The sequence below is a fragment of the Podarcis pityusensis genome (genome assembly GCF_964106645.2).
Source record: "Podarcis pityusensis genome assembly, chromosome: 10".
In the NCBI taxonomy this organism is placed as follows: domain Eukaryota; kingdom Metazoa; phylum Chordata; class Lepidosauria; order Squamata; family Lacertidae; genus Podarcis; species Podarcis pityusensis.
In genome coordinates this window covers 30,343,761-30,357,989 of record NC_138035.1, presented here as the reverse complement: position 1 = coordinate 30,357,989, position 14,229 = coordinate 30,343,761, and the positions used below count along the sequence as shown (strand labels likewise).

The 14,229-nt window shown below is 44.3% G+C and overlaps 1 protein-coding gene across 3 annotated transcripts; it reads right to left on the bottom strand.

The window, feature by feature from the left end:
• Window positions 1–408: 408 nt before the first annotated feature.
• Window positions 409–13,103, bottom strand: PICK1 (protein interacting with PRKCA 1). 3 transcript variants are annotated; one of them, XM_080971777.1, is made up of 13 exons: window positions 12,864–13,103; window positions 11,867–11,960; window positions 11,201–11,312; window positions 10,214–10,342; window positions 10,033–10,099; window positions 9,732–9,821; window positions 8,839–8,892; window positions 7,424–7,486; window positions 6,435–6,568; window positions 5,471–5,563; window positions 4,124–4,174; window positions 3,514–3,658; window positions 409–2,170 (listed from the first exon to the last, which is right to left on the bottom strand). In XM_080971777.1, the coding sequence occupies exons 2-13, from the start codon at window positions 11,905–11,907 to the stop codon at window positions 1,917–1,919; spliced, it is 1,233 nt and encodes a 410-aa protein (XP_080827903.1). In that variant the 5' UTR covers window positions 11,908–11,960; window positions 12,864–13,103; the 3' UTR covers window positions 409–1,916. The 3 variants fall into 3 exon arrangements, with proteins under 3 accessions (XP_080827903.1, XP_080827904.1, XP_080827905.1); XM_080971778.1 differs by having other exon boundaries at window positions 11,867–11,956; XM_080971779.1 differs by having other exon boundaries at window positions 12,929–13,102.
• Window positions 13,104–14,229: the final 1,126 nt, after the last annotated feature.

Genomic DNA, 14,229 nt, shown 5'->3' with positions numbered 1-14,229 from the left:
TTTAAGCCAAGGGACAGTCCTATACAGTGGAACCTAGGTTCCGAACGCCTCCGTTGTCGTACGTTTCGGTTCTTGAATGTTGAAAACCCGGAAGTAAATGCTTCCGTTTTCGAACATTTTTCAGAACCCGAATGTGCGAGGCAGTTTCCGCTGAGTGCAAGAAGCTCTTGCAACCAATGGGAAGCCATGCCTCGGTTTTTGAATGTTTTGGAAGCTGAACGGGCTTCGGGAATGGAATTCCATTTGAGAACCGAGGTATATGGAGAAGTGCAACTGCATTGGTCTCCGTGCCATACTTTCCGACTGCAAAATTGATCAATAGTGCCTGCCCTTCATGTCTCTTCCTGTGACCAGGAACAAAAGGATCAAGGAGGGACAAGCCAGGAGGAAAAAGGTAAGACAACAAAGTTCACATTTTTCTTTATTGGTCACACAGTTCAACACATAAAAGCGCTCTGAAGAATACGCTGGACCCACATGGTCTTTTCTTGGCCAGTCATAGAGAAAGACACAACAGAAATAAAAAACCAAGGGGAAAGCATATATGTCATAAATTTTAAGCTCTTCTGTAGCTTTTCTCCTTGCCAATTGGCACAATCTACGTAAGAGTTAAGCTGAAACCAACACCCCTTTATTACCAAAAGATCACTCTTGCTAATCAGGACAAAATGCCATTCCATTGCATGAAAAAATATCAGAATGATACAGGATTGGAATAATTCCTCAGAAAACAAACAAGCCTTCTCTCCCCGCCCCTCTTGCTTTGGTGTCGGGAGATTCATGTGGGCGAGTGAGGGGGGTGCGGACACTGGTCAAGGCGCATAATAGGCTCTCTGTCCTCAGAAGCAGCATTTCAAAAGGAATAAAAGTAAATGTGTAGGTGTAATGAAAGTGCAGTGTAGGAATTGAGAGCTTTAATGCTTAAACTGGCTGTTTGATCTTTAACCTCAGCAAATCTATGGGCCTCATTCCACGGATAATCATCCCCCCACCCCAAGATATGTTTGCTTTTTTCCAAATCTAACACCTTCTTAAATACCATATAAGGCTTAAGTTTTAGAAAACTTCATGCAGCAAAGCACCTATGCAAGATAGTGTAAAAGGCAGGCTGTGAGATCCTTAAAACCAGTGGGGACTGGGAATGTAAACCTGGGTAATCTCTCCCCAGTGTCAAGTCCCATATTGCTGGTCCATACTGACTTGATCCTGATGAGAAGAATGATAGAGACAAAAACTGATTCTCCTGGATGTCCTTCCGATGCCCTTTATTGATTAGTCTCTCAGAGGCTGATCGTTCTGGCTTCACCCAGCTTCCATTCACCCTGATTCCTTTCTTGTCTAATAAGAGCCATGCCTAGTAGTAGGGAAGGGGCATGTTGTAAGACCCGCCTACTAACAGCAAGGTAAGTTAAGAGAAAGAAGGAAGGAGACCAAACTTATCCACTTCCATTCTTCTCACACACTGGAAAGTAGGAATGGGGACAAGTTTTTGGACTTAGCTGATGCACAAGGAGGTCAGGCTGACTGCAAGAACCATTTCTGACATTTTAGTTAATGAAAGGGTATGTTTGTGTGTGTCCTGCACATTCAGTCACAATCCCTCTGCACAGAGAGCCACCATGGGATGAGGTTCAAGGGTGTTCTCCCAGGTAGTTGTCTCTTTCCTGCCACTTCCAGGGATGGGAAGTAAGATTTGGGGGAAAGAGAGACAAGGAAGGAGGAAAGGGTTTTCTGAAAGAGGGATTGTGCAAAAGCACTTTCGGCACAAGGCCCACTCCTCTGCCCACATCCAGAACAGAATCTTGATTCCCCAACTGGGCTTATACAGACAAAAAAAGTCAATGTGGACAAGTTGCCTAGAGAAATAGAATTTATCAGTCTCTGAAGGGATTTCCCACTCCATCAAGTCCATGAGCTCAGGCATCATCAATGAGCTTCTCGCCATTCTCTTCCTCCTTCCTGTTGCACTCACGGCTTCCGCAACCTTCCTCTTCGTCCTCATCCTCTGCACCATCTGTGAAGACATCCTTCTGGCCATAGCTCAGCGTGGTACGTGCCAGGTCCACTTCGATGGGGAAGACGTCGGCATCCCGCAGCACCGCGTAGCAGTCGTCATAGTACTTGGAAAGGGTTGAGACAAAGCGCTGGAGCTGGAACACAATGTCTTGCACTGCAAGAGAGGACAGACAGCGGTTAAGGGGTGGTGCAGCATGTGTGTAGGAAGCAGGCACCCAACTTACAGAATCCTCACAGTTACTGCAACCCTTGTTTTTGGCAGCCTGGCTTATGAGTTCAAATGCTACTTACTGTTTAAAGCAAAATGCCTAAGTGCCAAAGATTGTGGAACCAAGAGCAAGCCCTTGGAAATAGGCTTTTTGGAACTCAGTGGATATGACTTCCTGGTATAATATAGGCAGCACTGCAAAGTGAAGGATCCAGAATGGATCAATTCAACCAAGCAGAGTCAGCAATTGTTTATAGACAAAGGGAAGGTAAGCTGACATACATGGGAGAGATCTCAAGGTGCAGGGGTCTCAATAGGAAGCAGCTCCACAACCGAGCTATTTATTATTATACCTGACCCTCTTGTGTTGTTATGGGATACAACCAGGGCTTTTTTTTCCAGCTGGAACTAGGTTCTGGCACCTCTCAGGGGGCCACCATTGGCAATCTAAGAGAACAAGGGAGGCGTTCTGCCACCTCTTTTTCTAGAAAAATAAGCACTGGATACAACATTTTGAAAAGGTGCTCCTGTGTGCATCTCCCCCCACCCTTCCTCCTAAACAAGGACACAGTTGTTCATGTTGCTCAACACTCCTTAAGCTCTAAGGTCACTTTTTCAAAAAAAGAAAAGTTCGGTTTTTAAAAAATCACACATCACAGTGTTCTATCCTTGATCTTTCAGCTTCACCTCAGAGAGCTCTCCCAGCACAAAGACACCTCTCCAATTCAACCTCCCTCCACAATGTATGTCTGATGTCCTAAAGTCACTCTGAAATATCCCTCTGCTTTTCTAGTTCCAGCGACATTAACGTTCTTATCCCACTACAGCAAAGGCAGGCAAATAAGTTTCTATCTGTCACACACACAGAGATCTGGAAAAGTCACAAGAAGAGTGATAGAAAGGTCCAGAATCTGGGTGTGTTTCCTGCGAAGACCAACACGGTTCTCTACATCTTGGCTCAGCTGCTGGCTCATAAAACATCCGGATTTTGGTTTGCCAGTTACCCATCCCTACACTGGAGCAATGGCACATTTGGCTCAACAGTTGGTATACTTCAAGATGGGGCAGGGAAGAACACAGCCAGACTCAGGTAAGAAGCAGTAGCATGCTTGATGGCAGGTGAACATTATTGGCTCCAGGGCAGGGGTGGGGAGCCTGCAGCCCTCCAGACGTTGTTGGAGTCCGTCTCCCATCAGCCCCAGCCAGCATGGCCAATGGTCAGGGATGAAGGGAGTTGTAGACATCAGAGTCTCTACAAACTAGTCTTTGGAAAAGGCAACCCCACTCACCATGTTTCTGGTCTAGCAGCTCCATCTTTTCTAGCACATCCTTCCGCATCTTGGCAAAGCGCGTCCGTGCTTCCTGGCGGCAACGCAGGATTAAGCGGTATTCGTAATTCCCAGTACTGACTCGGTAGAGAGGCTCCCCCAGCGCCTGCCCAAAATACGACATCAATGTAGCAACCAACCACAAATCGTGCAATGGCTTCATGTATGGCTAAATGCTTCCCTAATGTGCCTGGCCAAACTTAAGCTTCTCGCTTGATCATGCTGCAACCCTGGTTGGCCAACAGCCAAACATTAAAAGCTATACATTCTGTTAGCTGCTTGCTTGGCAAGGTACAAATGACCACAGCGCTTGAAGTAAGTTCTAATCTTAGTCCATAAACTGACTTCCCCTGAGCCACAATTTAGAGTTGGGGGGAACTGTCTTAAATAGTGTCAATCTGCACATCAATGCAAGATTCAGAAGAACGCCACTTTGGTGAGCATGAGCATAGTACACTCACCCCTGCATTTAAGTCTGTGAAGCAGGCAAGCAGGCAACAGGAGTGCCCACAAGCAAAGATGGGACTATGATGGGATGTAACCACTGTGCATGCTAGTGCTCAGTACTTACAATGCAGCTGTATTCCTCATCATCCATCTCCTTCACCTTGAGACAGTAAGACTGAAAGGGAATAAGAAATAAGCAATGTTACAAACTACTCCTACCATCCATCCAGACAGATTGGGATGTGCTTTTAAGGACAGAACTGTACTTTTAATTTCTCCAAGTTCCACATTTCTTCCAATGGTGGCTGTGCACACACCATGCATTGAAAGCACACAAGGACTCTTACCCCACACAGAACTACAGTTCCCAGTATCCTTAATGAACTACAGTTCCCAGGACATAGGAAGGGGAAACAGGCACATGTGTAGGAACTTATTCTATGGAGACCGCAGTCAATAAGCAAAAAGAAAAACAGTGAATGGACGCATGTGTCAAAAAGTAACAGTCTGCTGCTTCCTCAATGGTCAGGCTTGGCAATGAGGAGAAATCACACACTAAGATCAGAGAGATGTAAACCCTGAAAAAGAAAGGAGGTGGTATTTCACAACATCTCTTCTTCCCCGATTGCCCAAGCCGAGGGAATGAAAAGAAATTAAACAGAAGTAAGATTTGCGCCTGAATAAGAGAAAACATTCCTGCCAACCTAGCAGTTCGAAAGCACGTCAAAGTGCAAGTACCTTCCTCTGGCGGGAAGGTAAACGGCGTTTCCGTGCGCTGCTCTGGTTCGCCAGAAGCGGCTTAGTCATGCTGGCCACATGACCCGGAAGCTGTACACTGGCTCCCTCGGCCAGTAAAGCGAGATGAGTTGGCCACGACTGGACCTAATGGTCAGGGGTCCCTTTACCTTTACTTTAAGAGAAAACATGTCCTATTCGAAGCTAGTTCTTAAGTCTCAACATTCATGCTGTAATGGAATTGCTGCCAGGAAGACATACCTGCTGCAGCTGTGGAATGGTATGTATTTGTATGGCGCTACTGGTTTGCACTGGGGCCTTGTCCTATCCCCTTGGGTCTTGTTCTAGTTCTTGTTTTTATTTTAAAACGGGAAAATGAGCAGACCTGAAAGAAACAGCACCCTGTCTAGCTACCAACAGCATGCTGTGAATGCTACTCCAATCCAATCACACAAGCTGCTCCATTTAGGAGCTGTATTCTGGTGCTGCCAGTTCCCTTGGCTTGATATATCTGACCTGGGAGTGCAAGGCAAAGCCATCAGTAGGTCCCTTGCATGAAATGTCTACTTGTTCTGAATGTTTCCGTGACTTACCATTTTAGGAAGCCTGAGTGAACAAACAGATCCTCCTTCTTGTTCACTACTGGCAGAACACCTGGGACCCACTATCGTCAGTATTTCAGGCAATGCGGACCACCCTCTTGAGCATTCTTAACAACAACAAAAGAACAGCTTACCAAATACTCAAACTTGACATCCAGATACTTCTTGATAGTTAGCCTTGTGTCAGGAATGGCCTTGTTCAGGTAAGTGTTCAGGTCAGTTAGCATCTGTAAGGAAAGGCTGAACAGTGAAAAACGTAGGACCAAACAGAGCAGAAAAGGTTCTTCTGCATGCAACAAGCCTAGTAATCTCAAGAAGTGGATGTGATCTGTGAACGTCAACCGTTCTGTCAGCTCTCAGCATAGTTAAAACACGGGATGCACAACGGAGCCTCTCTCTCACTTAAGAGGACCTGATGCGACATTTGTGGCACATCTATTAGCCAATCTGAGGGAGGCTCTGCTCACCACTCCTGTTATTGGTCTGATCCAAAGCCACATAGAATTAGCACCCTTCTGCCACTTCCACGTACTCCCCTGTCTTAGTTCAAGGCATTCCAGGTCTCTGAGCCCCCCTTTCCCCCCCACTACCCCATATCTGGCTTCCTCTGTTTTAATGGACCTTGATGTGTCCCTGCCTAGCTGGGAGAGGTGCTGTGGAGAGAGCAGACAAGCAGAGCTAGATGAAAAGCCCCACATAACGGTGAGTAAAGAGCTGTACTACAACTGGCCTAATGCCACCCTTTGTCATCCAACACTGTTACCCCTTTTACTGAGCCTTATCTGCCTCACCTCACTTTTGCCCTCCAAAGGAGACTGCAAACCATTTATTCTTATTCTTATTTTTAATTGAATTTATATACCGCCCTATACCTGGGGGTCTCAGGGTGGTTCGCAGTGTTACCTTAGTCTCTGTAAAATACCCCAAACATTCCCTGGAAGGTGATGAACTTCCCTTCATTGGAGGTTTTAAGCAGAGGTTGGATGGCCATCTGCCACAAATGCTTTAGCTAATATTCCTGCATTGAAGGCGGTTGGACTGGACGACCCTTGAAGTCCTTCCACCCCTACGAAATTCTACGATTCTATGTTTCTTTACCGGTTTGATAGTTTTTAGAAGGCGGATTCCAAACTTCTCAATGCTGCGGTGGGCATCTGCAAATTTCACAAAGGCTTCGCTTGCAGCTGGTTGAGGCTCCCGTACACCAATGACCGAGAAAACATCGCCAAATGCTGGGCAAAAACAGCAAAACATGCAATTGGGGACCATAGTCAAAATAACAGGTGCATTTTCAGGCTTGATGTTTATCAGTTTGGACTATTTCCTCATTTCAGTTCATGATCATTACCATAGTATAAACACCATGCTTTTACTACTTCAAATATCACCACACCCTTGGCAACAAGGTCAGAAGACACTGCCCCACCTACCTACCCTTAATGGAGGCCCATACTGCTCTGAGACTAGACTTGGGTGCAACCCAACAGGTATCCTCCAAGCCCACCATTATCAGTCATTTGCTTCATGATGTTCCCTGCTCTCCAGTGAAATTGGCAATGCTTTCCTCCAAGCAGTTTATGAAAACCCCCTGATCTAGTGAGTTGTGGGGGGTAGTCAAGGTCTAGGTGGCGTAGGTTTTGGGGTGGGGTGGGGTTTTTTTGCTGGGGGGGGTGGATTGTAGACAGGGTGGTGAGCAGCACAAGCAGGGGTGGAGCCTCTAGTGGAATGCATATGTCCACGGGTGACACAAACAATTCAAATTGGTTGAAATAAGATCCTAAGCCCATCTTTTGGAATAGCATGTCTATTGATTTGAGCACCTGATACAGGTACATTTTAAACTGCTTTTCTGCAGGCTAATAGCAGGAGAGAAGCTCAAAAGGATTTTTTTACCTGTCAGCACACACACTTGAGAGAAGCAAATCCCAAAACACTTTACAAACTACTGGCACTAAGACCCGTAGTTCTCATAATTGTCTTGGATGACAATTATAGCATTTTCAAGGTCTAAGATGAGAGATTTCCTGCCCACAGAAGCATGTGCCATGATTTGGTCACAACCTGAAAGTCTTCTGGTCCATGTTTACCTCTGTGAGTTTGAGAAAGTTCAAAGAAAGCTCTGAGGAGACTCTTTGTGTGTTCCGTCATGCCTAGACAGAGTTAGAGAAAAAAACAAAACATTCACTATGGACAAGGGGTGGGGTATCATTACTTTTAAATTCAGGACATTAGCACCACAGCAGGCTTTTGGGAAAAGAAAACAAAGACCAAGTGTGGTTGGGGGGAATATCCACTGACATCACCTTTCGTACCATGAGAAAAATGTAGCCTATGCTATACAATTCCCAAAGGCCCCATCTAGCAAACTATCTCAAAGTTCTAGACAACGCTAAACACCGATGGGCATTTTCCAGGGCCCGCTTTAACGCTCTCCCTTCAGCTCTTCTAGAGGGAAGATACAATAAAATACCGATCGAACAAAGATTATGTCCCTGTAACAGCAATGAAATCGAAACCATTGGGCATGTCATCTTATACTGCCCATTATATCAAGACTCAAGAAAAGAGCTGATTGAACCGATTCTGAGGAAAATACCTCGTAGTACAGACGACACCTATATCAGACACCTCTTAGCTGACAAAGAGCCCGAAATTAACAGGTCCGTGGCAAAGTACTGTTACATTGCAACAAGAATAAGACGAGCAATGATGTCTACAAAGGAGTTCAAACTGTAAACATCGAAGGAACGATAATAAACAGTAGCGACTCCTGAATTGAATTCTAAAAACTTAAAACTCGAAACCTGGTCATAAATATAAGCACCAATTCTGTGAATTGGCCCTATTTTTACTGTTACTTGTAGCACAATACTACTCTTAATGTCATATTTTATAAATTGCTTCCTGGTCACTGACCGTATTAAAGATATTTGATTTGATTTGTAGCCTATGCTGGTTCTTGTCAGGGAGACTGCATGCAGGAAAGACTGTGTGGCAAGAGCAGCACTGACCTGGATGTCATTAACTGCTCTGCTCCTGGGTTGGTTTCTGTGTGTGCGCGCACGCAGGGACATGCAAGTGATTCTTGGAAGGATTTACTCTCTGCCCTACCAGCAACACCAAGGCAAAAAACTGTGGTAACATAAAGGTTATTGACCATCTTGTATAGGTTAAGGTTGTCTGTTGGTGTGTCCTAGGGTGAAATATTGTTCTAGGGTGAAATATTTACCTGTCCCCATTGAAAAAAACTCTGCAAGCCCTCTTAAAGATTTAAGTGGTGGAAAAACAGGATATAAATGTAATAAAGAAAATAAATTTTGTCTCTTATCTACTATGCATATATCAGGGGTAGCCTCCTGGGCTGAAACCTTAAAAGCTTATAGGCCATGAGGGTGAGATATGTTTCTCAAAGCATTCAATCCTTCAATAAATGATCAACATAAGCCCCAAGACACAAACCTCTTTCTATGTTTCACAACAAGGAAGGAAAATGTCTATTTACCTTTGTATAGCTCTGCGGTCCTCTCCAGCTCTTCCAGTCTTTTTACTAACCCATCTACCAAAAAGAGAGAGAGAGAGAGAGAACCAGGGAAAGGGGTAGGGATCCATTATTACAATGAGAGTTTGATACGATAAGAGCTGAAATCCTCTAGTTAGGGTTCCCACTGTCAGAGCTTTCACAAATGCGCATTCATGATACAGATTTATGAAACAGGCATCAAGTCACATAGAAACAAATGTGGAAGAGCGGGTGTATATGCTGTGCAGAAAAAGGCAACCCTCTTCATGTCACCTAGAAAAGAGAATGAAGAATGACAAAGCAGTGGAGTCCAGAGAGCAAACTACGAAAAGTTTGAGCAGTGGTGAGGCAAGTGAGAAAGAGGAAGAGAAAAGTTGTCAGACAGACTTTAGAGCAGGAAAAGACTGCCTAGAGCTGAAGGAGAGGGTCCTGAAATCACACATCTTTTCACAAATTCAGGAGAAAGAATACTGTATTTGGATTCTCCAGTTCGTCAAATTTCTGCCAACTTTCACTGTCAGCCTTGTGATAAAGCACAATGAAATGTTCAAGTTCTTCACACATATTATCTCATTAATCCTTACAACAGTTCTGAAGGTAAGGGGAAGTATTATTACTCCTACACTGCAGATGAGGGGCTAAGGCTGAGACAGAGTAGGCTGCCGATGAAGGCGAGATTTGAACCGAGGACTTTCTGGTTCACATCTCATTATTTAGCCCAGCTCTCAATGCCACAAAATTATGAACCAATGCAGAAGGCCACTTTCAGGACAACACACACTTTGTAAGTATGTAAGAATGTGAACATGGTCCTTGGCATTGCTTGGAACAGTCACAGAGGCCAAGTGTGAATGTCCTCCTTGAATGCTGCTTACCGTTACAGAGGATGGCTCGGCTCAGTCCCAGGGCATCTGCTGTCCCTGAACTCATGTTCTCTACCAGGCGGTGCTTCACTTTCTTCAGCACTATATTCCAGGAAAGAAACACACTCTGTGAGCAGAATCATTTCTCTATGCCGATAGCACAGCAATTATACTATTATATCTAGTCATACAGAAGAAGCCCAATGAAGAGGAAATCATAACTGGGCTAATTATAAAAGAAATGCCACAGAAAAGCCAGTCCTGTTTATTACATCAGCATTACGAGGGAGACCGAGAGGTCGGCACAACATACCAATATCTAATGTCTTTCCCTGCTTCGGATCAGCCTGGAGTTTGTTGTAATGAATTGTCACTTCTCCCTGGAACAGGAAAAGCCAGAGCTATTGTTCTGCAATTGAGAGGAAGGGAGACGACTTCCACTAAAAAGCAACAATGGACACTTTGCATTCCAGAAACCCCTTCCTACCTCTCACCTTCACCACCTGTATCATTTTGGCCACTTCTACTTTGGTTTTCCCTTTGACTGACTTCCCATTCACACCTGTGATTTCATCACCAGCTGCCAAAGTTCCATCCTGAGCTGCAGGACTGTTATCAAATACCTGAAGAGGAAGACACAGTGAAGGTGAAAGCAGGAAAAAGGCAAAGACGGGAGTAAGGAACCAGAATGGCAGCACGTCTGTTTTCATGCCCCTTTGCTCATATTATTTATAAAAAGTCTTTAAACCTCAGAGTTGTCACTCATATCAATTTCATGAATGTTGTTGTTGCACACACTATCATGATCAAATGGGTCCTGTCCCCCCCACTTACAGAAACACCAATATCCCAGCAGAGATACCTCTGACTCTGCATTTCTCTATGGTGAAAAACTAATATTGGAGACCAATAAAAAACATATTCATGATCCCATCTGCTCACATATTTGCTGGATCACCCAAATTAAACAGCCTAATTTCAAATTAAAAACGGATGTTCTTCACATTTGTGTAGGTCAAAAATTCAAATTTGTTAGATACTGGGAAAATGTCCTTAGTGTCACTTGTGACACATCCCTTGCAGATGAAAAATGCTGAATATGTTCACAGCTCTCACTGGATCATGAGATTTCCCCACGGGATTTCTTTTTAGGTCACACACATGAAATTCAGTAAACTTAATAATATAGTTCTTTACAAGTCTATGAAGTATTTTAAAGAGAAAAAGAGCAAATAACAACGGACCAATAGACCAATACAGTTAACTTGCCAAATCTGCCACTCAGGTTGCCCTGTGACAGACAGAAAGGCATTGGGAGACAATGTTTTTGCATTTATATGTAAGGCTATTGCTGGCGGAAGTCCAATGAAACTGAGAATTACACTATGCTCAAAACTGTGTGGTCCAATCTCACCCTCAGTGCAATCCTAACTGTCCTTCTTTTCTCTAGGATAAAACACTCCTCTCCTAAAAACACCAACCTGAACTATATAGAGGCAGGGACAGTACTGAGCTCCTCCCCCGATGCTGATACCAATCAGATTTTGAGAGTCCTTTTTCAAGACCACTGTCCCAGGCACAGTGGGAATCCCCCTAGAATAAAACAGAGGTACAGAAATTTGCATAAAAGTGGGTGCCACCATCAACGTGTCATCTCTGCTTTTGGAATATATTGTAGAATATATTGGGAGAGCAACAATCACATAAGAAAAGTAACACACATGAAACATAGTAATTATATTATCAGAGAAAGGAAAATCGTATTATGTGTTTACATACAGAAGAGTAATAACAATACCTTCTCCTTCTAGTACATGTATTCCTTTCCAGATACAAAACCTCATTCCTGTTCTCTCATAAAATTAAAATCATAGTATCCAACCCAAGTAGGAGATATGTCCTTATGAACTGAATTAAGCCCCCAAACCAAGTCATATGCAAATCAGCTCTAAATTCAACCCTTTAAGGATATTCAGGGTTATTTTTTAGGGTGCTCATTCCACTTTTTTCCAACCCAAATTCTGTGGGTGCAGTCCAAAAAGTTGACAGTACTAATGCCTTATCTGAACAGCTCCTTTTTTCCAGAAAAAACATATATACATACAAACCTACTGAGTAAAAAAAGATAGAAAAGCAAAGACACTTACAGCTTGTCCTCTTCAATGTCATAGTCCAAGTCTGCAAACATGGTTCCAAATTATTGATGGCTTCTTGTGGGAGACTCTGACTGCTCCAAACTACCTGGAAAGGAGAAAAAACCCATAATCACCTAAGAAGTGACTTGCTATCTCTGAAAGCTCTCTGCCTTCAGTTTTAAACTGATTTACTGCTGCTGTTTTAAAGTGAATTGTGACTTTGTGACGTTATTCTGGTTGTATGTTGTTGTTTGTTCATTTTTGTTGGTTTTAATCCCTGTAAACCATCCAGATAACTTTGGCTGTAGGGCAGTCTAAAAACGGTATTAAATAAATTAACAAAGTGCTCCAGAGCACACAAATCTCACTGCAGGTAAGCACCATGTCAGTGCCATGGCATAAACTATGTTTCCCCATCCCGCTATTCAAAGCAACATCTAAATCAGCTCTGACTGGTTGGCAGTTCCTCCGAAATGCACAGAATGGATGCTGCACAATAACAGAACAGACCATTTTCTTTGTTTTATCATTTCATAGCTCCCATATTTTTTAATGCACAGAATTCTATATCCATGTACCAGCATGGATACTTTCTGTAGCTCAGGCATGACTGTATTGCTCTACCTTTTGGCCTGGTTCATATACCTAACAGGGAGAGAAATCTGCTTTCACTAGAGAAATTTAGTTTTTACTTATCTAGCATTGCTTGTGTGTGTGTGTGAAAAGCCTAGAAAATGAATTTTATTTAAACATCACATTCTTCCAAACATCACAATACTACCAACAGTGGTTAATAATAACAAAAACCAGCAATAGCTACATGATGCCATCCCTATTTTTTCTTCACAACAGCCCTTACGGGGTAGGCTTGGGGGGGAATTGCGAGGCTCTCCTCCCGCCACAGGTACCGTCCGAGTTCCCCTTTACAACCCTTAAGGAGGAGCGGGATATTATTATTATTATTATTATTGGTGGGAGGAGGGGGGGTCGCCCTGCCTTTTCCCCTCACCGGAAGCGCCTGCCTCGAGCTCAGCATCCGCATCCAGCTGCTCGCTCTCTCCTCGCCTCCTCTACCTGTCAAGCCCCAGAGGCTCCCCCTGGATTCTCTACGTCAGTGCCAAACCCCGCCGGAAGCCTCCGCCCACTTCGCTTGCATAGCCACGCCCCTCTCCTCGAGGTCCAAAGGCTGTCGAAGGAGGTTAGGAGGAAAGAAGGAACCCGAGCCCGCTCGTCTCTCGCGATAACAACACTTCGAACGCCGCGGATTGGCGTCAGAATGGGAGGGGGGGGAAGCAGTTGGTTGCCGCGGTAACAGAGGTAGAACGCGTTGACGTCGCAGCGAGAAGGGGATGTGGGCGGGGCCTAGCAGCCTCCCGTGCTAGGTGGGCGGGAACGGTGACGTGTTACGGGTCCGCTGCAAAACCGCAGAATTACGGTCTATTAGGCGATTTAATTCTGCGGCATGCATGAGGATCTGAATTTTTTATAACAGTGTTGCTGCGGAATTTTTATTTCTAATGGACCAGCGCAGCTGCCTACATTTGTTCGTGTGTGTGTGTGTGTGTGTGCAAATAGCCATCAATCGATCGGCCACAACCTTCCGGGAAACTGCGACGTTTATTTTGTGGCGCCTTAAAAAAAATAAAAAATGGCACGAGGTCCCTCGAATCATAGACTCCCTCCATCAAATGCAAAGAAATGTGAACCTCATTTGATGCAAGGAAATGTGAACCTCATTTGGAATGTGGGATTAAAAAAACAAGACCCAAGTGGTTTACTAGAGTGAGTTGAGGCACAAACAGTTGATTTACTCATGCACTGATATGAAATAGTAAAGTCACCCAATTTAACTTCCCTGCTATGTAAGCAATAAATAAGTTATATGGTCTAACACATAGGCTTTACTGTGGTGTAGTGGTTAAGAGTGGTGTGCAGCTGCTGGGTGACCTTGGGCTAGTCACACTTCTCTGAAGTCTCTCAGCCCCACTCACCTCACAGAGTGTTTGTGGTGGGGGAGGAAGGGAAAGGAGAGTGTTAGCCGCTTTCAGACTCCTTCGAGTAGTGATAAAGCAGGATATCAAATCCAAACTCTTCTTCTTTCAATCCAAGTCTTATCCAGAAGTTGGGGATCACTGGTTTGAGAACATAAGGAGAGTCTGCCAAGGTTCCTTTACCCCAGGCATCCTATTCTCACAGAGTGGCCAAGCCTGCAAGCAGAACCTGAGCACAAGAGCATTAGTCTCCCCTCCTGTTTCCAGCAACTGATATTCAGGAGAACTGATAGTGGAGGTAGAACATAACCATTGTGGCTAGTAGCCATTGATAGCTGTATCCTCCACGAATTGGTCTAATCCTCTTTTAAAGCCATCCAAGTC